Source organism: Setaria italica, chromosome VI (assembly GCF_000263155.2).
Source record: "Setaria italica strain Yugu1 chromosome VI, Setaria_italica_v2.0, whole genome shotgun sequence".
In the NCBI taxonomy this organism is placed as follows: domain Eukaryota; kingdom Viridiplantae; phylum Streptophyta; class Magnoliopsida; order Poales; family Poaceae; genus Setaria; species Setaria italica.
Genome location: NC_028455.1, coordinates 31,158,433 through 31,183,542, shown reverse-complemented (window position 1 = coordinate 31,183,542; position 25,110 = coordinate 31,158,433). Strand labels below are relative to the sequence as shown.

The 25,110-nt window shown below is 51.3% G+C and overlaps 3 protein-coding genes and 1 long non-coding RNA gene across 4 annotated transcripts; 1 reads left to right on the top strand and 3 right to left on the bottom strand.

Annotated features, from left to right (window-relative positions):
- Positions 1–285: 285 nt before the first annotated feature.
- On the bottom strand, positions 286–2,817 carry LOC101757093 (U-box domain-containing protein 15). The gene is made up of 4 exons (XM_004973672.2): positions 2,280–2,817; positions 2,058–2,174; positions 1,523–1,951; positions 286–1,416 (listed from the first exon to the last, which is right to left on the bottom strand). The coding sequence occupies exons 1-4, from the start codon at positions 2,604–2,606 to the stop codon at positions 373–375; spliced, it is 1,917 nt and encodes a 638-aa protein (XP_004973729.1). The 5' UTR covers positions 2,607–2,817; the 3' UTR covers positions 286–372.
- Positions 2,818–3,248: 431 nt separating this feature from the next.
- LOC111257681 lies at positions 3,249–5,044 on the top strand. Its single transcript, XR_002678305.1, has 2 exons — positions 3,249–3,543; positions 4,829–5,044. It is a non-coding gene; the product is annotated as an uncharacterized LOC111257681 (long non-coding RNA).
- Positions 5,045–7,493: 2,449 nt separating this feature from the next.
- LOC101756675 (homeobox-leucine zipper protein HOX20) lies at positions 7,494–9,181 on the bottom strand. Its single transcript, XM_004973671.4, has 3 exons — positions 8,714–9,181; positions 8,265–8,620; positions 7,494–8,136 (listed from the first exon to the last, which is right to left on the bottom strand). The coding sequence occupies exons 1-3, from the start codon at positions 8,781–8,783 to the stop codon at positions 7,723–7,725; spliced, it is 840 nt and encodes a 279-aa protein (XP_004973728.1). The 5' UTR covers positions 8,784–9,181; the 3' UTR covers positions 7,494–7,722.
- Positions 9,182–19,842: 10,661 nt separating this feature from the next.
- LOC101756280 (dicarboxylate transporter 2.1, chloroplastic) lies at positions 19,843–24,736 on the bottom strand. Its single transcript, XM_004973670.4, has 4 exons — positions 23,869–24,736; positions 21,619–21,932; positions 20,761–21,209; positions 19,843–20,304 (listed from the first exon to the last, which is right to left on the bottom strand). Exons 1-4 carry the CDS (start codon positions 24,652–24,654, stop codon positions 20,189–20,191), a joined length of 1,665 nt encoding a protein of 554 aa, XP_004973727.1. The 5' UTR covers positions 24,655–24,736; the 3' UTR covers positions 19,843–20,188.
- Positions 24,737–25,110: the final 374 nt, after the last annotated feature.

Genomic DNA, 25,110 nt, shown 5'->3' with positions numbered 1-25,110 from the left:
GGTGAATTGGACGATTGGTAGGCGCGGATTCAAATCCCAGTTCGAGGAGTTTGCTCTCGGTCTTCCAACAGGTACTGTTTAAATCTTGCACTTGTTTGCAAACTGATTTTTTTTTTCAAATTACAGCGGATTCAAATCCCAGTCCTGTGAGTGCGTTGACACATGCGTTTGTGTTTTGGTTAAAAAGTTCCTTTTGGCTTCCCAACTCTCAGTCCCACAATTTCAAAATTTCCCCAAAATTCGAAATAGCAATACTTACTCTACAAGAACAAAAGTTAAAGTTAGCAAAATTTTCCGCCCTGTTGCCCGTGAATACGAGATACATGAAAAAAAAAATCTGGCCAAAAATGGATTACAAATACATTGCGCGCCTCACAACTTGCGCGCCAGCTGAATGAGCGACTTGGCCTTCCTCTGCGCCCTGCTCGTGCCGTTCTTGGAGATCTTGGAGAGGTCCTCGTGCAGGCCGAACCTCAGCCCGTGCACGAGCAGCGGCTTGCTGTTGGTGCCCAGCTCCAGCAGCACGGACAGCGCGCACTCCTTGTTCTTGGGCGTCCCCTCCTTGATCAGACGCACCAGCTTCTCCACGAACGCCGTCGTCCCGATCTCGGCGCGGCACGCAGCGTGCGACGACATCAGCAGGAAGATGGACAGCGCCTCGTCCACCATGCCGAGTCCCTTGTCGTCGATCACCCCGAGCAGCGCCGGCACGACGCCGGCGTGCGTGGCCCGGGCCTTGTTCTGCGGGGTGAGCACCAGGTTGAAGATGGCCGTGGCGGCGTCCTTCTTCCCCCGCGCGGTGCCGTTCCGGAGGAGCTCCACCAGCGGCGCCAGCCCGCCCAGGCTCCCGATCGCCGCCTTGTTCTCGTCGAGCATGGACAGGCTGAACAGCGTTGCCGCCGAGTTCTCCTGCGCCTCGGGGGTGCCGTTCCGGAGGATCTCGATGATCAGCGGGATGGCGCCGCCCCTGGTGATGAGGAGCTTGTTCTTGTCGTCGATGGACAGGTTCAGCAGCGAGGTCACCGTGTTCTCCTGCACCTTCTTGTCCGGGCAGGCAAGCAGGCCGATGAGCGCGGGGATGCCGCCGCCGTCAGCGATGAGCTGTCGGTTCTCGGGCGATTCCTTGGAGAGCATCCGGATCTTCTTCACCGCCTTCCGCTGCACGTCGGGGTGGATGGACGACAGGCCTTCCACCAGCGACGGGATGTCCTCCTTCCGCTTGTCGTCCTGCTCGCCGGCGGCGGGCTCCGGCTCCCTCTTCTGCAGCTCCACCATGTTCTTCTCGCACCACTGCAGGATCAAGTTCTTCAAAGCGTAGTTTGGCGCCAACGAGAGATGGTCCAACGGCTGCCGTGACTTTGGGCACGTCCGCTCTCCACTGTCCAGCCACTTCTGAATGCTTCTTCTTTCGTACGTCTGCAGAATTCAAGGCGTTAACTTTTATAAATTCCTCGCCTATTTGTTGAAATTGTAGCATGGGCATTTCACAGAATAGAGAAATGTCATCAGGAAGTGAAAGCACCTGTCCACTGGCGACGATGACTGGATCGGTCATGATCTCCAGTGTTATTGGGCAGAGGAAGTCGTTGGGTATCATCAGGGAGGGGCACTTGTCCAAGCTCTTGGGCATGGAGACGTCGCCAAGGACGTTCTTCTCGTCGATGCCGGCGATCTCCTTGAACCTGTTGAGCAGGTCGATGATCTGCTTGGTGCTGTCCGCCTGCTGCCCGTTCCTCTCGTTGATGATCTTCTTTATGGCCTTCGTCTCCGCCCTCAGCTCCGCCAGCGTCTGCAGCTCCAGCTTCTTGGCCAGCCTCTCGAGGATCGCCCTGTCGGCGTTCCTCTCGTCCTCGTTGTTCTGGAGAATCACCATGATATCCATCGACAACTCCATGTCCTGCGTGTCCGTTCGCTTCTTGCACCTCATCAGCTGCGCGTTCATCAGCTCCACCTGGAATGGCACAAACACATGATGTTACAACTCACGTCATGCGTGTCCCTTTGTCTGACATGGATCAGGGAACGTGCAGTTGCAAACTTGCAATCGATGATCGTACTTGCTCCTTGACCTCATCGGAGATGGCGAGCTCGGCGTACGGCATTCCGTCCAGCGCGCTGTGCATCTTCTCGTACACGTTGCGGAACTTCGCCAGCACCGTCTCGCACTCAAGCGCCTGAAATCAGCGGAGCCATGGTTGGTTTCAGGTCGGGGCAAGGCATGGAACACACGCAGGGTTGGTGATGAGGCGGAGCAGAGAGGAAAGGGAGGGAGACCGGACCAGGTAGATCTTGCTGCCGTCGTTGCAGGAGCGGAGGAGTCGCCGCGCGGCGGCGAGCGCGCGGCCGAGCAGGGCGAGCCTGCGGTACGCGTCGTCGGTGAGCCGGGGCGCGGCGTCGCGTAGCTCCTCGAGGAGCGGGAGGACGAGCTGCAGCCAGCGCAGGAGGTTGGCGCACTCCTTGCGCTGCGTCCGGCGGAACTCGGCGAAGGCCCGGGCCGAGTTGACGGTGACCAGGAGCTCCTCCACGAGGTCCTCGTCGTCCATCTCCCGCGCCACCGGGGGCTCCGGGTCGTCCGGGGACGACGGCGGCTGCGTCGGTGGCGGCATTCGGCATGAAGCGATCGATCGGCGGCGCAGAGGACACGGGTGACCGGGACGAAGAGAAAGACGAGCAAGAGAGGCAACGCCAGAAAGAATGGAGGGGATCTCGCTTCACCGAGGGGAATGCTTCTCGCGTGCCGGATTCCAGGGGAAGTGCTCCGACGCTCTGGGCCAGACAAGGCACAAGAAAATTTGGGGAATGCTATGAATAGTGACCTTGCATGCTCCAACGCCAAAACGTACCTGAACCCGGCATCAATTTCTATGGGACATGGAAGAAGGGAAGCCGAAAATAGTTGCTTTGATTTCTTCTAGCTTCCAGTCTTCTAGTGCATGGCTGCAAATACGGCTGAACAGGTTCCTAATAAGTTCTGATTGCCATGTAGGCAAACTCATGTCCAATGGTCCATGTTAGCAAAGCAACAATTCAAAACGGGTAAGGGGATGAAGTGTCCAGTGTTAAATTGCGCGGGATAGCAAAATTAGTTCGGGCGACTTTCGAAACTCGAATCCCGTCGGGGATCCCATCGTTTTCCGAGGGCTGGAAGCCCACCCGGGGAACTGACCACGGGTCAAATCGCCTCGTCGTTTGGGAGCCCATGAGACGGGGACACCTGAACCACATCCACGAGTTTTCCCGGGGCAAACCCTCCTCATCTCGAGGGTCCTGGCAGCGCATCCCCGAGTGCCGTCGCAAGTGACGCGAGGAAGCTAGCGCCAACTCGCCAAGCCCCCGCCGCTCCGTCCAAGCGCCGCCGTCCGTCGGCCTTCCCAATTGGCGCTGCTGCCCCTACGCCTTCCCGTCCGCCGCCACCGCTCTGCCTCCCCGTCAACGGCAACGCCACCATTCACTCGATGTGTCGACCTGCAGCGAAATCTCTATGTCGACCGCATCCTGTACATCCATCACGGCGCCTCCAAATCGTCTTGCTCTTCGGCACATGTGAGTTCTTCCCTTTCCCCTCTCCTGATTTCCTAGATCTTGCAGATCATTGTGACTATTGTGGGTCGGCAAGCTACTGGAGGACCTGATGTTTTGTGGATTCTGTACTGAGCGCTCAACAGGAAGCTGCTGCATCATTTGGTGTAAACACACTATTGATTGAGAAGTATATTACTCAACCCGGACATGTAGAAGTCCAGGCAATGCTCAATTGAGAAGTATTTTTCTTGCAAATTCATAAGAGTTTTTTTTTGCAAGATCCTTCATCTTTAATCAACAAATTAAGTAGCAATAGGAAAATATACAGTGTAAGAAAAATATATTACTTAGTTGGTGTTTGGATACCTCTGCTAAACTTTAGTACCTATCACATCGGATGTTTGGATACTAATTAGGAATATTAAACATAGTCCCATCGGATGTCACATCGGATCATTAGCAAATGGTTACTGTAGCACCACGTTGTCAAATCATGGACTAATTAGGCTTGATAGATTCGTCTCGCGAATTAGACTCCATCTGTGCAATTAGTTTTATAATTAGCTCATGTTTAGTTCTCCTAATTACCATCCGAACATCCAATGTGACCCTGCTAAAGTTTAGCCTATCGTATCAAACATCTTGCCTAGCTATAAAGTTGTCAATACAAATCTCATATATACGTGTACACTTTTATTCAGCATGTAAGCTCGTAGAGACAATAATCTATATCAGACTTGCAGTAACTACTGAGAATTTTGACGACTTATTGCCATTCAAAACCTGCTTGTGCCTTGATCTGATTTATATGCTCACTAGAGACATACTTACCTCAATAACTTCTGAAAATTTGATGACTTATTGCCCTTCAAAACCTGCTAGGCCCTTGGTTTATGTACTTGTGAATTTATTGATAGGTTTAAATAATGAGACACTAGTCACCAAGATTAGTGTCCCTCTGTCCCTGCTTGCAGTATAGTCATAGAATGGAATTGGGTGTCTCTGATGGGTTGAGATTGGTTGGGCTGATGTATGGACTAGTGTTTTTTATATTGTACCTGTGATCAGCTTTGGCTGATTGCTTGCTTGAGCTACTGGAGTACTTGCTCTGCTAGTTTGCTCCCTAGATAGGATGTGGATTGCAAGTCGATATCTAGTGCCATCAAGGCACAGAGCTATGCAGTTCTGTCAGGCAAAAGGTATCATTTAGAATTTAGAAGTGAAGCGCACTAAGGTTGTTGATGGAAATCTTTTGAGCTATATCTTCCCCTGAATTCTCATTGCAATGTTTTTGTGTCTCAAACAGTACAGAGGCTCCATCAGAGCACTGGAAAGCAAAACGCGTGCTCATCATTACACTAATGCATCATAAGATGGCGTTTCTTATCAAAAGTCAAGATCCTACCGTTACAAATTCAAATGGAGTCTCTATTATATCCTAGTTCTTTCCTGTTGTTTATTAACAACATGCTGTTTTTTCCTTATGTGAATTAAGTTCGAAACTTATTTGGAAGCCGCCAGATACTTGAGTGCAGTCAATGAAGAAAAGCTCCCTGTCATAGTACTCAACTCATTGTTCTCGGTTAGGTACTATTGCCGGATTTTTTTTTCTTGAAAGTACATTCCAAGCTTTGGCAATCATCATTACCATTGAAAGAATAGCACTGGTTAAATTCTAAAATAAATTCAAAAAAAAATGAGCACACGTGCTAAGTTGAGGAATCGAATCCGAACGGGCAGATTCCACCACAAGGAATCTTACTAGCTGAGCTACGCTCAAATTCGCTTTAGATAACTCTCGAAATTGAAAGTTCAAAAGATTTTGAATTTAAAGAATACACAAGGCAATGTTTTTTTTACACTGAATAGTCCAGTCATGAAGGCAAGAAATCTGCAAGGCAGGCAGGATGGTGAAACCGTGCATGACTATTACGTTCACCGGATGACCCGCTGGGCTCTGCTCATCAGGTGAACACTGAAGATTGACGTCAAGGAAGTGCTCATAGAGCCTACCCAAAAAAAATGATAAGCATATTATATAAAGAAAACATTCCGACCTCTACACCAAAACCGAAATGACCTGCATAATACAAGCCAGATGAGAAGTGAACATGAGAAAATATCCACCGAGTCACCGACAGATCACCAAAACTAAATCCGCCTCACCATGTACCTCCTGTTCTACTAATGATCAAAATTCACAGGCTTTGTGAGAAAGCAGTGGTGTTCGGGTTGCCAAATAGCCCCCAGAGAGCCGCAAAATGAACACCGTAAGCAGCAAAACTTCCACATTTCTTCCAAAGCCATATATGGTTCTTCCTATCCCCTTAGCTAGGCCACTGCCGTGTCGCTGGCACCGGCACCCATCCAACTCCAACACCGACGTTTTTGTCCCGGATGGTCATTTCTTCGTCGTCTCGTGTCACTTGCTCTGTCAGTCCAGCCATATGCGCGGCCGCGCGCCGTCGCTCTCCGCCCCCGGTCGCCCTCCAACGGCAACATATGCTAAGCCAAGTTACAACACGACAGCAACAGCAACTGAGATGAAAAGAAGAGGACGGGGAAACCGCAGAAAGTCAAACGGCGATTGGTCCATTCGACGAGATGCGAGCGTCCTCTTGGATGGATATCATATCAGCAGCAGCAAAACAAGAGGGGACGAAACGTACGGATCCGAGACTCGGTTAACGCATCAGCCTCTCGGCTCAATCTCGCCAGGGTTGCAGCGTCCCTATGCCTTTTGTCTGACTCTGATCTGATCCGCATCTGGCAGCTTCACCATGACGAGCTGAAACCTTATGATGGACGAGAACCTTGTTCCGATCAGAAGCACTTTTTTTTTTGTTGAATTTCGCAGGAAACAATTGAAACTCCGAACTCTTTCAGATCCCTCGACGACTCGTGATCGCTCCATCTTGTTGTCCTACTTACAACACTGTGCACGACAGCATCACAGCAATTTCCGCGGTCCAACGCCCATTCGGAGAATCGGAAGCACACGCCTGAGGCCCCCGAGAGGCAAGCAAAAGCCAGCGGAACCGAGGACACACGCAAACGCCGTACCAAACCCCCCTCGGCAGCTCGCCCCCCGCCCGCCCGTGAGTGGAAATCCACATGGAGGAGCACGGCGCCGAGGCCAAAAGGATCGGAGAAAGCGGTGGCCCGAGCGCACCCGCGCTGCTTGGAGTTGGAGCGGCCGAGCAAAATATTTTGGCGGGGAGACGGGACGCCGGGCCGCGCGCAGGTCTTTTTTAACCCGGCTGCCGGCGATCGCTCCGACCGTCCGGGGTCGCCGCGCGGAAACAATCATGGCGCGGCGTCGTCCGATGAACACCACCACCCTGGCCCTCCACACGCACCAGCTTTTTGTAGCGCCCGTTTAAACAAGACGGCAAGCATTTAAATTTTAAACAACAGAGACTCGCAGGTAGTTTCTAATGGTTTGTTTCTGAAATTTCACCGGGAAATATCTCTCTGTCACGAACCTTGTTGGGTTCCTCCTGGTCCCTACCCAAGCTTCCCTGGTTCCTGGTTTCCAAGAATCTTTCAAAAGGCTGTGCACGCCATTTGTGATTCTTGCTGGAGTGGAATTTTTGAAAAGCTTGCTGGAGAGGAATGGGTAGTGAAATTGCCGTGTGCATCTTCTCCGGGAAAAGGAGGGGAGGAATTGCTGTGTGGCCACGGGGAGGGGAGGGACCAAAGGGGGCCTGTGGGCACCAGGAATCGCTGTCAGTGACAAGCCTGTCTTTTCACGTGGCGCCGGGCCCACGGACAGCGACGCTGTTCCGCCAGCGTTGCACACCCGGCGCGGCGCGGGGCTCGCCCCGGCCCGGTCGCTTCCCCTACACTACTCGTGGCCACTGTCGCTTTCGATCCCATCCCCATCGTCTTCGTGCCGTTTTGCACAAACACCCATTTTTTCTTCTCGGTAATCCTTTCACCCCGCCGTTTCAGTTTCACCATGGGAGACAGAGGAGAGCCAAAAGCGACAAGGCTACCGGCGACGTAGCCGTGGTACTGGAACTAGGACTAGTAGGACTACAGAGGCAGTGACGACGCTGTCCGGCTGCCGGTTCGGGAGAAATGACAAAAAAGGACTAGGTACACTTCCATTTTACAAAATTTGCAGAAACGCCCTCACCCTGCCGAGTTTCTTTATTCCCCCCGCTCGCCTCGGCCCGGCTCGGCGGCTCGGCCGGCTTAGGCCCAGTGCTCCGTGGGCTCGGTCCACCACGGCAGCGACGGCGGCTGCAGGTCGGCGAAGAAGCCCCCGCACGCCGCGTCGTCGTCGCCCAGGAACGCCGCCTCGTCGTCCTCCACCTTCAGCAGGTGCCCGTGGAAGAACACCTCGCCGTGGTGGAGCGCCAGCGACGACGCCACGCCGCACGGCACCACCGCCTCGGCCCCGGCCGCGGCCGCAGGAGGGTGGGCCTTCTCCGGCGCCATCTCCGCGTCGTTCACCACCCCGCTGGAGTCGCTGTCGGACGAGCCCTGCGCCGCCATGGCCGCCGCCGCGGCGGGGGGCTCGACGTCGGATGCCGCCGGCTCCTCCTTCACGGACGAGAAGCTCGCCGCGGCGTCCTCGTCGCCCAGCTTCGCCTTGAGCTCCTTGATCTGACACGACCCACAAAGGAACGACGCATCAAAAACGCTGCAAATTTCGCCATTTCTTCCCTGCTGCTGTGCACGTGAGAACTGAGGAATTAGGATTCAGGCGGTGGCGGCGGCGGCGCCGTGCGTACCTCTGCGATGAGCGTGTCCTTGTCGCGCCGGAGGGCGTCGTGGTCGGCGCGGAGAGCGTCGTAGGAGTGGCGCAGCGCGGCGTAGTCGCGCTCGAGCTGCTTGGTCTTCCAGCGCGCGCGGCGGTTCTGGAACCAGACGGCGACCTGGCGCGGCTGCAGGCCGAGGTCCTGCGCCAGCCGCGCCTTCCGCTCCGGCTCCAGCTTGTTCTCGGTCTCGAAGCTCCGCTCCAGCGCGCGCACCTGATCCGTGCTCAGCCGCCGCTTCTTCTCCCCGCCCCCGCAGGCGCCGACGCCGCCGCTGCACAGCACCATGTCCTCGTCGGCCTCCTCCACCCCGACGCCACCAAAGCCATCATCTTTCCAAACAAACCTCATATCAGCCAATCCGTCCGAAGACGCAGAAACAGGACACAGCACGAAACCGCCAAGAAGAGATCAGCGAAACTTACCACTTTGGACAATCGGAAGGAGGCCGGGACTGCCGCCGCCGCCGGAGACGGCACCGCTCGGTCTCTTCATGCTGAGTCGCTCGACTTGACGCGAAATTCTCAAAGATTCCAAGAAAAGAAGGCGGGTCTGATCCGGAGCCAAAGGAGGAGGAAGGATCACAGAGGGTTTTCGATCAGGGAAGGGACAGCCGGGGAAAGGGGAGTGGAGGGTTGCGCCTCCGGTGATGGTTCTCGTCCGTCTTGCTGTGACCACCACCCAGGACCATCACCATGGTTGCCTTGTCTTCTTCCCCAGCTCCGATCCAAGCGCCTAGTACAACTGAGAGCTAGAGTGAGGGGTTTTTTTCTTCGCTCTCTCCGGTTACTATTTTCGGGCCGCAAGAACTGCGTGCTTAAAAGACGAGGAGTGCAGAGTGGAGCTGGGTGAGGAGACTGGAGAAGGCGAGCTCGGGTTGGTCAGGTTACCTGCGATGGTGGTGGACTCGTGGTGTGAATCACCATGGTTAAGCATCCACGGCGACAGATGGGACCAGGCGACCAGCCAGCGTTACAACTTACAAAAAGGACAAGCATGAGAACTGTGATGCGCACGCAGGGATCGTGCACCGCAAGGAGAGAATTTTGCGACATATGTGATTTGAACTACCTTAAACATCTTTGATTTAGCAGCTCAGGCATTTAGCACGGTCGAATGAAAGTATCAGGTGGGCCCAAAAGGTTCATCAAAACGTAATTTATTTTAGCGTAGCTCATATATTTGGAATAATAGTTGATTTCATTCTTCAACTTTAATCTCGAACTCAAATCTGTATTTTAACCATAAAATTGATCAATCGCATCCTCAAATCGGCATGTGGTGTACCACGCGGACATGTTTAGTTGTCAATATGTGTTGTAAAGTGCATTAATAGATAGAAAAGTGACTCTTCACCCTTGATTTACTCCCTGCATTAGTAGTTTATCGGTGAAGGTAAATGCACCAATGGATCGTTTTTACTACGTTGGCCAATTTTGGTTCAGTCTAACACTTATGTTGGTATGGATACTTGACTTGGTAGCATGCAAGAACCTTACATGACACTTCACTTGTTTGGCATGCCACGTAGGCGTGCCACATCACGCCAGATATGAAAATGGGCTTAGATGAATCCTGATAATTTTATGGTTGAGGGACGAAGGAATGGAAATGGTTATTCCGTCACATATGCTAGTTGCATAAGAATTTGCTTTTAGTTGACTAAGAAGACTTTGCATGTTGCTGATTTAACAGGAGCCACCATGGTGGCAGCCGTAGGATGATACAGCGAGCGGAGAGTTGGGATATGAGGCCATTCTCAATGTAAAATTTCATATTTATATTTCTAAGAGTGGCACGTAAGCAAGAATTTATTTAATTTATAGATGAAATAGCTCATACAATATGTAGTTTCATCTTTTGTTGTTTACAAGGCTACATATAAGATACAAAAATCTTGGAAACAGTGTATACATGGTTTCATTCTCATGAAACTATTTTCTTCTCTCACCTCATTAATACTTGGCCATGTCATCAAAATTGCTTATGTGGCAGCTCATTTATTGTCATGAAACTCCTACTGAGAATGGTGAAAATTGAACATTTATGGCACGGTGAAAAGATGCTAGAAGTGGAGGTCAGAATAGCTTCACCTGAACATCGGAGAAGTGATGGTTGGTAGACAAGATCTGTGGAGTGAGAGAAAACCGAATTTTCACGGATGAACATGCACGGAAAGCAAAGCAAAAGCACTGTCCAAGTCAATTGTACTCCCAAGGTCGTGACAGCCATCCCGGCCGCGAACGTACTCAACGATCACGCCCATGAGGCCGTGACCATGAACAAACGACCTTTCGCGCCGCGCGACGAGCAAAAAGACATTGACCGACCACACCCCACGGGCCTGCCACGACACGAGCCATGCCCCAGTGAGCGCGAGTAGAGCGAAAGGGAGCACCAAGTGGTGGTGCCGAACTGCATGCCGAATTGCCGATGACGCCGAGCCGTGCGCCGCCTCGTCGGAACGGAACGGAACAGGGGCATGGCCGGAGCCGGCACGCAGGCCCCGGGGGCCGGCCGCGGCGGGAAAGGGAGCGGGCTTTTTGGCTGTGGGACAAAGGCGGGGAGCTAGCCCCGGGAGCCCGAAAAGGCGACGCGCCTCCATTGGCCGGGGCGGCCTGCTCTCTCTGTGCTCTGCCTCCCTCCCTGCAAGACGCCAATCCATACGGCAGCGGCAGGGGACACCAGCCTTTTTTCGTGAAGCGGTGGAGCCCGCTTTCTCCCTTGGCCCGGTCTGCCCCTCGGCAACCCCTCGGCCCTCGCCTCACGTCACCTCTCGACTCTGGAGTCCTGGACCAACCAGGCTACCAGTGCGAGCATGCATGGCGTCGAGCGACTCCGCAGGTTCGCCTCGCCTCGCAGTTTCACACGTGGGGTACGTGACGCGCTCCCCCGGCGCGGCGAACGGCGCCGGCGCCGGAGGAGGGGAAGGAAGATTCGCACGCGCCGCGCCGTGATCGCGCCCCCCGCTGGGTCGGTGCTTCCCTCTTGGTTAAGCTCGCTGTCGCGGTCGCGGCTTTTGAGACGCGCGTCCGTTGTTTTTTTATCTAACCTCGCTGGATCCAATCGGATCGCGTCGACGTGAAACGGCGACGAGGCGTCCGTTTTTTTTTCCCTTCTAGTAACCCCGCTTATTCTATCGGATCATACACGAAAGTGAAAGCTGCGCCCTGAAAAAGACGCGGATTAGAAAAAGAACTGGAAATGAGAAAAAAAGTGTCCTAAAAGATGGAGTTGTTTGGATGGTCTGTTGATTTTGTGTTCATCTTTCGAGACTACAGGATTGATTAACCTCTAGGCTTTTCTAGCATTTTTTGTAGTTGTATAGGACTCTACGTGCAGTGCAACCAGGATTTTGTTTTTTCCAATCTTTGCCTAGAATTGAGGAGAAAGTTATCCAAATCGAATCTTGAAAAGAAAGGTGAAGAAACTGTTGGCTTTCCGAGTGCACTCTGTGTTTCCCGGTATGAAATGATATCCAGGTGATTGGTAGTTGGTATCCCACCCAGGCCTTGTTTAGTTGGGGAATTTGGGAGGTGCCAAATTACTGTTACAGCACTGTAGCACACTGTAGCGTTTCGTTTGTATTTGTGAATTATTATCCAAATATTGACTAATTAGGCTCAAAAGATTCGTCTCGCAAAGTACAACAAAACTGTGCAATTAGTTTTTAATTTCATCTACATTTAGTACTCCATGCATGTACCGCAAGTTTGATGTGATGGGGAATCTTCTTTTTGCATAGTGTCAAAGTTGGAAGTCGGGAGTAACTAAACATGGCCCCAATGATGTGTCTTCCTACACGGCTACACCCCCATGCTCAAGTGGTTCAGTTCAGCATGAGTATCTTAACTACGGGTGTTTGGATACCCTGCTAAACTTTAGCAAATGTCACATCGGATATTTGGATACTAATTAGAAGTATTAAATATGATCTAATTATAAAACTAATTGCACGGATAGAGTCTAATTCACGAGACGAATCTATTAAGCCTAATTAGTCCATAATTTGATAATGTGATGCTAAAGTAATCATTTGCTAATGATGGATTAATTAGCCTCAATAGATTCGTCTCGCGAATTAGACTCCATCTGTGCAATTAGTTTTGTAATTAGCTCATGTTTAGTCCTTCTAATTAGCATTCGAACATCCGATATGAGTAAAATTTAACACCTCGTATCAAACATCCTACCTTTTTCTACATCATGATGGTATTGCGAGCCGCCCCCACAAAGAAAACGTCCAGGTCCCAATTCAAGGGGTTGTTCTGAACACTGCACCAGCAAGTTGGTTCAGGAACTTGGACATGGCAATAAACAGGGACGTTGAGACCTGTCGCGGCACAAGAGAGCTTGGTCAGAATTGGCAAACTCGGAGACCCAAAGGCCAAAACCACGACCACATCAATGACACTGTTATTGTACATCAATTTTTATGGAACACAGTAACACAAACCTTGGATCAAGCACAAATATGAAGCGTAACACACTGCCATAGTGCCATCTGCCATAGAAGCAACCGAGGCAGCCGAGGCTTGCAAGGGGGGCATCAATCAATTTTCGAAAGAACAGTGTGGTTCACTCGATCGTCGGAACTCATCCGCTCCCTCGAAAGTGATCCGAAACTTTCTCCCAGCGGTTGGCGCGGTGCATCGCCCTCGCTCCTTTCCGAGAACAAGAGCGAGGTTGGCAACACGTACGCATCAGCACAACGCAAGTACGTAGACTTTCCTTGCGCGCGTGACAGATGGTGTTCACTCGGGACGACGAGGCAAGGCGGCCAGCGAAGAGGACAAAAGCTGCTCTCGAGTCGTGGGTGGGGGAGGGGGATTCTTCAACAAAGGCGACGGGACCTGTCTGTCTGTCGCCGGGCCTGGCATGAAAAGGGGCACGAAAGCTACACCACCCGTCACCCCAGAGCCTCGCATCGCATCGCAATCGCCATCGCATCCTGGGGTGATCGATCTGATCCCAGTGACTTTGGAGCGTTAAAACTCGTGGGAATCTCCATCTCCCCGCTCCTTTCGCTTTGCCAACTTGATACGAGGGCATTGAATTTTTTTGACAGCTCTCGGTTGCCCGCGGCGTATGCGGTTAAAACCGGGGATCATTCTTGTTCACCTCGAGCAAGAGCCTCGCCGGAGCTCGGACAACGGCGATCGGCTTTTGAACCGGCTGCGGTTAGGACGTTAGGTACTGACGACACACTGCATCGAGCGGCAGTCACTGCACTGTGTCGCTGCGCACAGTAAAAGCCCCTCCCAGTCCCTGCTGTGCGTGCAGCACAAAGGACCGGGGACCGAAGGGAGGGTGATCGCAAGGAAGCCTCCGGAACGGGACAAGGGCGGTGGGGCTGGGCTCTGCGCTCCTGCTCTCCAATCGCTCCGTGCCAAGCAGGGGAGTTGCGCTGACGAAGGTGATGGGGTGATGGGCGGGCGGAAGGGGAGGAGCAGATGTGTACAGGGGCGCAGCCTGCATGCCTGCGGCTGCTAGTCCTGCAACGAAGTGGTCATCCGTCCGGGCGTCCGGCGGCCTCGATCTCCCGGCGCGCCGAGACCGAGGGATCGTACAAGGAGCGCGTGCTGATTATCGTGGCTCACAAAATCAGATCAGATTCCCAGATCAAACCCGCGTCCAGTTCCACGGGAGAAGCAGCGAGATCGCGTGGGACGGGACGGGAGCGGGCGGCCGGAACGCCGGCGCGCGCACGTGGACGGGAACGGGAAGACCCCGGGCGGCAACGGCAAGGCAAGGCCGGCACGCGTGCGACGTGTGAGTCACTAGTTGTGATCGGTCCTGGTCGAAAAGCCTCGTGTTGCAACGCCTGCCGTGGTTGGGGATGTCGACGCCGACCGATGCGGCCGGCTCGGGGCTCTGCCGCTCTGCCCGTCTGGCGTTCTGGCCTCTGGTCCCGCCGCAGCGCTGTTTTCCGCGCCCGCGTACGTGCCGGGCGCGCGAGGGCCGGCCGAGCCCCGCCGCCCCCACGCGCACCTAACGGGCGGATCGGGCCCATCCCTGGCAACACCGGCCCGGGTGGGCACCGGCCGCACGGCGATGGGGCGGAAAACGCCGAGCCCCAACGGGTCCGCCGGTCGGTCCGGGTCGATCGATGGGCGGCGACGGCGAGAGCGAAAGCGTTTTGCATGGCCCGCGGCGGCCGTGTGAGCTTGTCCGGTTGCGAGCTGCACGACCGCCCGCGCCCCCGGCGTTCCTATCTATCCTCAGGTCGGCCCGGTCAGGTGCCTTCGACACTCGTCGTCACGTCACGTAAAAAGCCGGCCGAGGCGCCCGTTGGTTCCGACCTCCGGGCGTGCACATGTTGGTGCACTAGAGTCTAGTCTGCCTCTAGTCGGTTGGTCAGTTGGTGCTTGCTGCCATGTGCCATCGCCGGCCGGTTCGGCCGCCTCTGCCCCGCCGCATTGCTGGACCGCCGGGAACAGGAGAAGCGTAGGCTTTGGTAGGGCGACAGAGCCAACGCAGCTACGCTACGGCTCTTACCTAACACTAACAGAACCCTTGGTGAATTATCTGGCTTAACTAACGTATCGACTTTTCAGTTTATACTGTCCAGTCGCAACATTGCAATCATGTGATGGAGCACAGTTAAGAAAACGCGACAGTGATTAGAATCGAGGGACGGGAAGTACAGAGAACCTTGAGCTAAAGAGGTGTTTGGATACCCTTGTTAAACTTTAGCAGCTAAAGTTTAGCAACTTTTAGTAAAAAATTTGCCAAACACTTTTGCTAAAGTTTGCTAAACTATGGTTGCCAAACTTTAGCCTTTTAGCAAGTTTTTGTTGCTAAACCTTGCTAAAAGGTGGGGTGGACACCCTTGCCCCTCATTATTGCTTGTCTAGTTAGCATTCATTAAGGGTAAACATGTCTTTATCCAACTCATTAAATGCTGTTTAGCAAAGGTATCCAAACAGCCTTGACTAAATTTTAGCAACTAAAGTTTAGCAACTTTTAGCTGCTAAAGTTTAGCAAAGGTATCCAAACACCCCCTAAATCCCTTGTTGAATTGTTCCGGGCTTGGTAAATCGTAGCCGCCGCCTGCTTTTATAACCAAAAAATTGAAGGGGGAATGTCTCGATCGCCTCTCACAAATTTGATCAAAACAGCAAGGGGTTATTGTGTTCTCGCTCCTGTTTTGATCCCCAATTGTGATTTTACTCCTGTTTTCTTCCACTTTGTGTTTTTACCCCTATTTTTTAAGAAGGAAGGCTCAATTTACTCCTACTCTGTGAACATCATGTAACGGTGTTAAAAAGGCCGAAAGAAGACAAGTTTGCTCTTACGAATATGCCCCTATTATTTTTTTAAAGAACTTTGTGATTATACCCTATATTGACTAAATATATTTAAGCAACATTTCAATAGATTTGAACATAAATTTCAAAATGGTTAATAATGCTCGTATGTATCCAAATATATGAGCTGCTAGTTTTTCTTTTCCTTTGAAATTTATTAAAAAGTTTCTATCTGGGACCCACTGTTGCATTGAACCGGTCAGAGTTAACAACTCATCCTATTTCTTCGGTAAAAACAGCCGGTCTCATTGCAAAAATAAATAAAACTTAACAAAGAAAAAGCATGCACATTTGCACAGTCTCACAAGATCAAGGCATGCCTATTATACTACTATGAAAATATCACTGCATGCATATGTGTATATGTAAAATCGGTGACCTAAAATCAATTTCAGGGGTAGGAGAGAGAAAAAAATTAGGTACTTCAAAATTGCCCTCTCCAATAGCATATCTAAAACTAGTGACCTATATTCATCCAAGGACTAATCCACGAACAAAATCTTTTTTCAGGGGCTAATTTGCAAAATCGGTTTCTACTTTCCTTATCCTCCCTCTCCCGGCCGCCTATTGTTATCCTCCCCGCCGTCCTCTGCTCCCAGCCACCGCCGCCCTCTGCTCCAACCCGCAGAGCCGCTCTCACCGCGCCGCCGCTGCTCCCCTCCCCGCACCACCGCTCTCCCCTCGTCAGGCCACCCCTGCTCCGCCGCGGCTCGCCTCCTCGCGCCGGCCCGCCGCTCTCCCCGCATCAGGCCGCCCCTGCTCCCCCCGTGCTGGCTCGCCACTCCTCGCCTCCCCGCGCCACCGTCCTCCTGCCGCCCTCTGCGACTCGATGCGCCGGGCCGCGGCCAGCGGCTCGCTGCGTGGGGGCAGTGTCCGGCAGCTCGCAGCGCGGGGCCGCTGCAGGAGGGGCTCCCCTGCCGCCCCTGCCGCCCATGTCTGGCTTCGTCCCATCCCGGCCGCGCCTCTGCTAGCGGTGCCGCCGCTCCGCTCCACCTCGGCCGCGCTGCTGCTCCACCTCCGGCGCCCGATTCGACGCCAGCCATGTTCCTCCACCCCAAATTGACGCAAGAACCTAATCCTCCCCCGTCCGCCGCCCGGAATCGAGCTCGAAATCGATCCAATCGAACTTCTTCTTCTTGGCCAAATCCGCCATTGCTTCGACCTCTGATCCGTTTGTTTGCTTCCTCCATGGCCACGAGGAGGGCGGGGTGGGGGTAAAGCTCACACGTGCGACGGGGATTGAAACGCCGCCGCCGTGCAGCCCCTGGGTCGCGCCTGCTGCAAGCGGACGACCGGCGGGTCAAGCAGGGCCGGCAAAGGGCTAACCGACGAGCGGAGGGGCTGCGGGCAGGGGTCCATCTCCTTCCATGGTAGCGCCGGCGGCTGGCGGAGAGGGCGCGGGCGGCGAGCGTGGAAGACTCCGAGCAGAAGCGGAGCAGTTGGCCTTCCCGCGGGAGTATTGCAAGTTTTACCAATCGAGCGTTTTTTTTGAAGATAGTAATCCATATAACAAAGCTGCTGGAGCAGTTTTTTAAAGCTGTTTTTAAGATATCCTGACAGTTTTCAGGGATAGCAATTCATTTTACTGAGACGTTGGAGAAGCGATGAATGAATAGTCCAATACACACGGCACGAAGCACTTCTTGTGCCAAATCAAGCACACGGAGGATTTAATTGAATCAGTCAGCACTTCGGAAGGAAACTTAAAAAATTATCCAAAAAAGAACTTTGGGATAAATCTCACGCAAGGCACCTTCCCTTTGGCCTGGGCGCTACGGATGGCGGCATGCGCTTGGCCGGCGGAGCACAGGCGCAAGCGGCAACTGCAGGCCCTCGTGCGTCCGCCTCTGCACCTCCCGCCTGAGCCGCGCGCCTGGCCACCCGTGCCCACGCCGGGTGCCTCCGCCTAGCCGCGCGCGCTCGCTCCCCGCGCCCCGCCCGATGGCTCGCCGCTAGCCTCCTGCCGCCGCCGTCGCACCCAGCCAGAGAGGATTGAGAAAGAGAGGATTCCGGGAGAGAGACGACCGAGAGAGAGGGGTCGTGCCGGCCTTTGGAAGCAGTATGATATTTTTTTCAAACGAACTAAGTAGAAAGTAGGAGAGCTAAAAAGAATAACGAACCAACAATAAAACAACAATGGTAACTCCTCACGAATCACAACGAACTCAACTCAAAACAAAACAAACTATGTGGTCAGTTGGATTGAGACATCGACACAAGTCGCACAATGCTAACGTCTGAGCACTGATCACTACGCCGCACCACGACAACCGAGAAAAAACCAACAAGTAGCCCTCATCGCAAGCCCTGCCATCCCCGATGATATCTCACGCTGAATCAACTGTTGCCACGCAGGACTGGCCGCTACAGTCGCTGCAAGCCGTGTAGCTACCACGACACCTCCATCATGTCGCCGTCATCCTCAAGTCACGCACACACCTTCGTTGATCTCCCAATCCACGACCTTGCGTCGTCAGAAGTCAAAAGAGGAGCACACTGCACCACATGGAAAGATCACCGCTACGTAGAACCTAACACCAAAGCACCGTTGCAGCACCGTACACACCCAACGACCAAAACAAACGCACCGGATCCTGGCCCTCCAATGCAACTCGAACGCGTAGGGGCCTCACCACATCCACCGCCACACACCACTCCTTAGACACATCACCTTAAAATGAATGGGCCTCGCCACTTCCACCGCTGGGCTCCACGTCAAAGATCCGAACTTACTTTGCCGTTAGGGGTGCCATGGTGCCACCGAGCCGCTCCAATAACTTCACTCCTACCTTGCCGCCGTTGGAATCTCATCTGCACCACGTGCACAGACACAAAGCTTCCAGAGACAATGGCTCATCACCTTAGCGAAACGTATCAAACGTCGACCAGAGGAGGGGGTGTGCAAAAAAACCAAGACAACGCCTCCAAGGACGGGAACTGCGCCAAAGGCGTCGCCGTCGTCATAATCGGTAAGACTGATTAAGACTTTCGCTAACGTTTGTGCATAACCCACCTCATATACAATCGAACGCTGACAGCACGCAGCCGCCCTACCCACCACCGCGTGCCGCTGGAGCAGCCATCCGAGCCACCTCCGCACGCAGCCGCCTTGCCCCATGGCGATGGCCACCAGTGTGCTGTCAAGGAGCCCATTGCCGACACCCCTAAGTAGATTGGGCCTAGGCCTGTGGCACGCCAGATCCGGCTATGGAGCCGCCGAATCTGCTGCCGGAGGTAGCTGCCGCCACCCGCCGCGTCTCCATGGCGCCACCATGCCCCCGTTGAGATAGGGACGGGAGAAGAGAGGAGACCCCGCCATCACCTTCCTTGCGGCCACCGGGCTTCCGCTGGTGCGCGAGGTGAAGGGGCTGGTGGAGGCTGCCTGGCGCCGCAGACATCGGAGGTGCCGCCCGTGTCGCCCGTCAAGTAGTATGATATGAAAAGATAAGGGGCAACTTTGTCTTTTCATAGGGCTTTTGTTATTTTTCTAATTGCTTTATTCCGGATGCAGCTAGTAGAGTTAAGAATTGGGGCAAATGGAGTTTTCATTTTCGAAAAGTAGGGGTAAAAACATAAAGTGGAAGAAAACAGGGTAAAATCACAATTGGGATTTAAAACAGGGGTAAGAACGCAATAGTCCCAAACAGGAAATCTAAATATTTGCACCATCTTTTGTTACTTCTTATTCCAACGTATCAAAATATAGGCATCCTGTAGTCACCAGAACAGGCAACTTGGTTGGCATTTTCACTTTTCAAATGCCGTACCTCCTAGTGGCTTAATGGTAAGCAACGGCTCATGGTTCAGAGAAATGCACGGCAGTTTAGCCCCCGTTTCAACTTAGTACCTCATGTTGTTACGTTTAGTGTTAAAGAATGCTAGCTTCATCGTCACAATTCGCCACAATCCGTTGTACTGTAGTTCGTTGAGGGCGGGTTAGGCAAGTCAAGTTGTGGCACGTCAAGCTCTTATCGAGAAGCCTACATGGTTGCTTCGTTCTTTCACCGAAAGCTTTTGTACTTAATGTTAATCCTCCGTCAAGTCATGGTATCAAATGCGAAGCATTGACACATGCTCATTTATCAGCTGTACCGACTACAGTTCCAGAGGAGATTTTGTACAATCGTTCCAGGGAAAACAGTAATCTGGTCCTGGACACGATGCCCTCCGAACCTGAGACTGCTTCATATATGCAGCGAGGGCATACAGTGAAGCAGACTGTCGCAGCTTCAAAAGACAAGATATGAGGCATCATCACTCGTTCACGCACTTAATTCCCTTCGTGGGGAGAATCAATCTCAAAACACAAGATTTGAGGCACCAAAACACATGCCATTAATTCCCCTGTGGGGGATATGATAGTACATCAAGGAGATATAAGATGGGTATTAATCACCTTCCGAAACGCATCTGCTTTCTGGGTTGATTATTTTGTGCAAATGTAGCAAGGCCAAAAACTTCTAAGATGGACATCACTCTATTATTATGCGTCATCAAGCGCCTCAGAAGAAAAAATGACGCCCCTCCAATGGATCATGATTTACTGGTTTAGTAAGGTGAAATTTTCATGAAATAACACTGCTCCGAGACTTAATAAAGCCCCAAAAATTTCCACCAGAATGCACCAACAACTCCCCAGATTACAGCATTGAGTGCGGCTGTTGTAAAACCCAGCTTGAATACGTCAGGAAGGTCAACATATCCCGCTGCACAAGGAAAACATCAGGTTACTCAGTAGAAAATAAATATTTAACTCAAAGCCCCTAATGAATAACCTAATAGTAGTAAAATGAAACAAAGGGTTGTCTACATATGTTTGTATGCACATCAGCTTATCTTGTGGTTTCATTTCATTACAAGGCTCCATTGAACCATGGTTTTGTTCTGAACAAGGTATGGGAGTAGTTTCATAGTCAAATATACTTGCCATACCTAATAAATAGAATTGATGCTAAAGAAAGATTTAGTAAATTGAAGAGATAAAATGGAAACAAATGATATGTCAAAATGTGCTCTAAACATTGCATACCAGATGGAGGCTAATCAGTTTGAAAAATGCAACTACATTGAAAGCTGTGCAGAAATATGTACCAAACCAACATGGTGGATTTCTAGCAAACATGGAAAATTGTGTTGAAGATGAGGTGGAAGAGAAAAGTTACCTCCATAGTATACTGCAGCTTGCCCACTACTATAGTGAGTGAGTGCACCAAAGAGATTTGCGTTGTATGTCAAAGCAAGCGCTGCCAGTTGACCTGGTACACCGGCTGCTAAATGCATGGCAAGAAATGCCGAGAACAAAGCTCCAACATGCGCTGTCTGGCTTGCAAACAAATAGTGAATAAAGAAGTACGAGGCCTGAAGAACACCAAATGCTGCAGGCCAACTCAATGAGAAGGACTGGAGAACATTGGCAACACAATTTGACATCCATGACACAATCCCCACGCTGGTAAGTTGCCCAGCCAAGCCAACTAGAATAGCAAACCAAGCTAAGGTGTCCCATGCAGACTTCTCATTCAAACAATCCTCCCAGTTCAGCACTCCAAGCAGGAGAAGAATTGAGAGTCCAATCATTGCAGCAACAACACTCGATACGCCAATAGCTTCCCTGCACCATTAGGATCAGAATAAGCTTCACCCCATCTAAGCAAAGGGGAAACTGATTACATTTGAAACATATTGATAATTGACTAAAGAAAAGATAAATATTTTAAACATATACACAACCCTGAGTGGAACTCACCGCTAAAGACTGATAAAGGAACCTTTCAGGGGAAAACACTACACAGAACAATACTGAATACACCAATAGCGTGCTGAACAGTGCTGCGTGTGAACATGGTTCACAACGAGTAATTCAACAGGCACCAATCAAGAAAGGTACTTCTACTGTGTATATGTGTGCAATCCACAGAACAGTGTAACGAATATAATTTAAAGAAAATTGAGTTCATAAAAGTTTAACTTGAGATTGCAAGTCAATTCATGGAAGAATCCTCCTAAAAGAAAAATCTTACCCAAAAATCCATAGTGAGACTGCAAGAATCATTGTACCAATCATGACCCATTCATTTCTTGTTACTGGGCCCATGTTCTTTAGTTTCTGAGCAGCTAATGCTGGGGCATCAGGAGTGTCCTTTATTTCAGGGGGAAATATTTTGTATAACAAATAAGGAGTCACTAAAAGCCCAACAATTGCTGGCAAACTAGCAACCTTTAACCAAGTTACCCATGGGTTTGCAATCTTAACACCAAGCTCCTCTGCTAACTTCAGACACAGAAGGTTCTGCGCAGCTGCTGTCAAGAAGAGAGCACTGGAGTTGCTAGAAGCCTGTCAAGTGTCAAGCAACAGAAACGGACATATTAATGCCATTGGTCAATTTTAAATGAGCTTAATGATTAAGTGAAAACATAACTAGTCAAACTGCAGAGCACCCATTTGCACAGAAATATTTAAGAGGCAGCATTTCCTAATTAAGTGCAATTTGTTATTTCTGTTCAGTGAAACAGAAGATCAGCAGCTTGAGATTTACTTCCCATTTCCAGTTGGAGATTTGAACTATACCAAAGGAAAGAAAAAACATATGTACCCAAAATCAGTCTGCACTAACATATGCATATCTCTGCTACTTTGATAAATTATGGCATCATAACACACCAAAATTCTCCTTTCAAGAGGTAAACTCTTCATTCAAATCAGAATGCTTATTTAGATTGAGTGCGCACAAACATTGAAGCTCATAAATCACGAGAAAAACAAGAAAAATATATTGAAAAAACGGGAGAGAAACTAGCCAGCAAGAGAGTTACTTATATACTGGAAGATGAAGGAATGATAGATGAGGGTAAACAAGAGAAACAAACAATTCACATGCATTCCTTATAAAAAGAAAAAAGGAGGGAGGAGGTACTACTACTAAATAAGCTAGGTGAAATTTTTTTCAAGTGGCTAATAACTAGAAAACAATGCTGGTCACTAGAAAGAACACTTTAACACTTCCCGGATCTCTCCATATTTATTTCTTACAGCATTCCGCATCTTTAAGACCACGCTTAAATTGCCCACCATATGTTTTCCAGCATTCCCAAAGCAACCAAGGATGCACTGACAGTGACTCCTACGGGTTTCTTCACCTCCATATCACCTCAGGGGATATCATCTATGAGATAGGCTCTAATGCTTTATAACACAATCTTATGTAGAATGATCCACGATCCCTTGGTTAACCTGAGTGAACTGTGTGGGAGGTGGGAGTTTTCTCATCCCTAATGGGCTCATTTAAGCCAATTAGATTCAGTTCAATTAAAAAGGTGGACAGAAAAATGGAGTGATTCCCACCTCTCACTTGGGCCATTCATGGATCCAAGGGAGGAAATTCAGTTTCCGCATATAAACACCAATATAATGTTGTGTGCGTGACATTTCCTTTTATGTTGAAAAAGTTGAAATGTCCAAAATGAGACTCTAATTTTCCTGATACATAATATCTCCTAAATACACATAGCCATTGGTCTTTAATGCAATTAGTACAAGCACTAAAAACTAAAAGCCCATTAAATCAACGCTAGATCCACCCAGTGGGTTGTGGAGCTTATGAATCCACATGTTTTGAGGGGGAAAAAAGATATTACACCCCACAGGTATCAAGATATGTACTTGCCCCTGTCCAAAACAGGCAGCTGTTCATGAGACTAGCAGGGATTTGCAAACTATAAAAGACAATTCACAACAATGTTACAAGGTCCCGAGTCGAATGACTTATTACCACTACAAATATGCAAGCAAGAATCAATCTATTATGACCTAGAATGCACTCTTTATTATACACCCAAGAACAAACGCGCCTTTTCAGTTTAGTGGTGATTAGCAACACTGGATATTCCTACAAAACATTGAAATATCTTAGGAGCAGAGTTTTCATTACCAAGCCCCTTCTATGTAGCATCTACAAAAGTTAATGCACATCTACGTGATAAATTCATCCTGAGCGCCCAAGATAAATTTTATTAAGCCTAGTAGCATCTGAAACAGTTAATGCACATCAGCAGTAACGCATAGAGACCAATTTTATTCGCTCAGTCCAGTAGGATAACGCAAAATGCATGCTTCTAGATCTAAGCACATGCCAGCTTCACCCATCTGGAGCAAATTTAGAAACCTTCGAGCCAAATTGTATCTGTGATGTAACAGGGGTATTCATCTGTAACATCTTACTATTAAACCACAGCCTGCAGGCATCTGCAACATCAATCTCATCGTTCGTTACCTGTAACTGCGATTGCACAAGGTAGGAGCCCAGCTTCTTTGCCGATGGGTCGTTCGGCTTGCTGCCCGACGCGAGAGACAGCGACTTGACGATGGGAAGGAAAACCCCTCCTGCCCTTGCCGTGGTGCTGGGCATGGCCGGCGCGATGAACGCCTCGCTGATGGCAAGCCCGTAGGACAGACCCAGCGTGCTGCGCCCCAGCCATTTCACGAAGTAGGTGGCGACGCGGTCGCCGAGGCCGGTCTTGACGAATCCGCGCGCGAAGAAGAAGGAGATGACGATGAGCCAGATGACCTCGTTGGTGAAGGCCCCGAACGCGGCGGTGAAGGGGAGCGTGCGCGTGGCGACGGTGGCGGTGAGGCCGAGGAACGCCCACGCGCCGACGGGCAGCGGGCCGAGGACGAGCCCCGCGATGGTGGAGAGGAAGATGGAGAGGAGCTGCCACGCCTGTGGGGTCACCTCGGCGGGGCGCGGCACGAGGAAGCGGACGGCGAGGCCGGCGGCGAGCGAGATGAGGAGGGGCAGCGGCTTCGCGCCGCCCGCCGCCGCCGCGGGCTTCGGGTCCGGGCTAGGTTTCGCGACCGCAGAGGCTGACGCGGAGGCGAGGATCGGAGGGAGGTGGCGGCGAGTGGTGGGGAAGAGGGTGAGGTGGGGAGAGATGGGGAGCGAGAGGGAGAGAGAATTGGGCGACGGCTGGAGCTGGAGATGGCCGCGCCGGAGGTGGCCATGGGGAATAGGGAGTGGGAGAGCCGGGCGGTGGGAGACGGCGAGCCGGAGGCTCTCCATTGGCGGCGGCGGCGGCGAGCGGCCGAGCGAGAGGCGGCGGTCGAATGGGCGCTACTGGCCTGCAGCCGTCGGAGAGCAACAGCTAATAGGTGTTTTGGTTTTATCAAGCGGGGAGGCGTGATCTGTCAGGGTGTTACTGACAGGTGGCGCTACTGTCCAGCTGCGAAAGTGGGGCCATATTGTCAGCTTCTCTGCGTGAATGCTTCTCGGCTGCAAATTGGGTCCCTTTCTCTTCACCGATCATCACAATTCACAAAGGCAGTGAGAGGCCTTGTTTAGTTGCCCAACAAAATTACGGTAGCGCAACTGTAGCATTTCGTTTGTATTTGTGAATTATTGTCCAAATATTGACTAATTAGGCTTAAAAGATTCGTCTCGCAAAGTTAATAAAACTGTGCAATTAGTTTTTGATTTCGTCTACATTCAGTACTCCATGCATGTACCGCAAGTTTGATA

Coding starts and splice junctions, on each gene's coding strand:
- LOC101757093 (XM_004973672.2), bottom strand. CDS start 2,606: ATGCCGCCACCGACGCAGCCGCCGTCGTCCCCGGACGACCCGGAGCCC. Junction 2,175..2,279: donor ACGGCAGCAAGATCTACCTG/GTCCGGTCTCCC, acceptor CGCTGATTTCAG/GCGCTTGAGTGCGAGACGGT. Junction 1,417..1,522: donor TCATCGTCGCCAGTGGACAG/GTGCTTTCACTT, acceptor TGAATTCTGCAG/ACGTACGAAAGAAGAAGCAT.
- LOC101756675 (XM_004973671.4), bottom strand. CDS start 8,783: ATGAAGAGACCGAGCGGTGCCGTCTCCGGCGGCGGCGGCAGTCCCGGC. Junction 8,621..8,713: donor CCTTCCGATTGTCCAAAGTG/GTAAGTTTCGCT, acceptor TTGTTTGGAAAG/ATGATGGCTTTGGTGGCGTC. Junction 8,137..8,264: donor AGGACACGCTCATCGCAGAG/GTACGCACGGCG, acceptor GGGTCGTGTCAG/ATCAAGGAGCTCAAGGCGAA.
- LOC101756280 (XM_004973670.4), bottom strand. CDS start 24,654: ATGGAGAGCCTCCGGCTCGCCGTCTCCCACCGCCCGGCTCTCCCACTC. Junction 21,933..23,868: donor TTGTGCAATCGCAGTTACAG/GTAACGAACGAT, acceptor GACACTTGACAG/GCTTCTAGCAACTCCAGTGC. Junction 20,305..20,760: donor AGCTGCAGTATACTATGGAG/GTAACTTTTCTC, acceptor TTCCTTGTGCAG/CGGGATATGTTGACCTTCCT.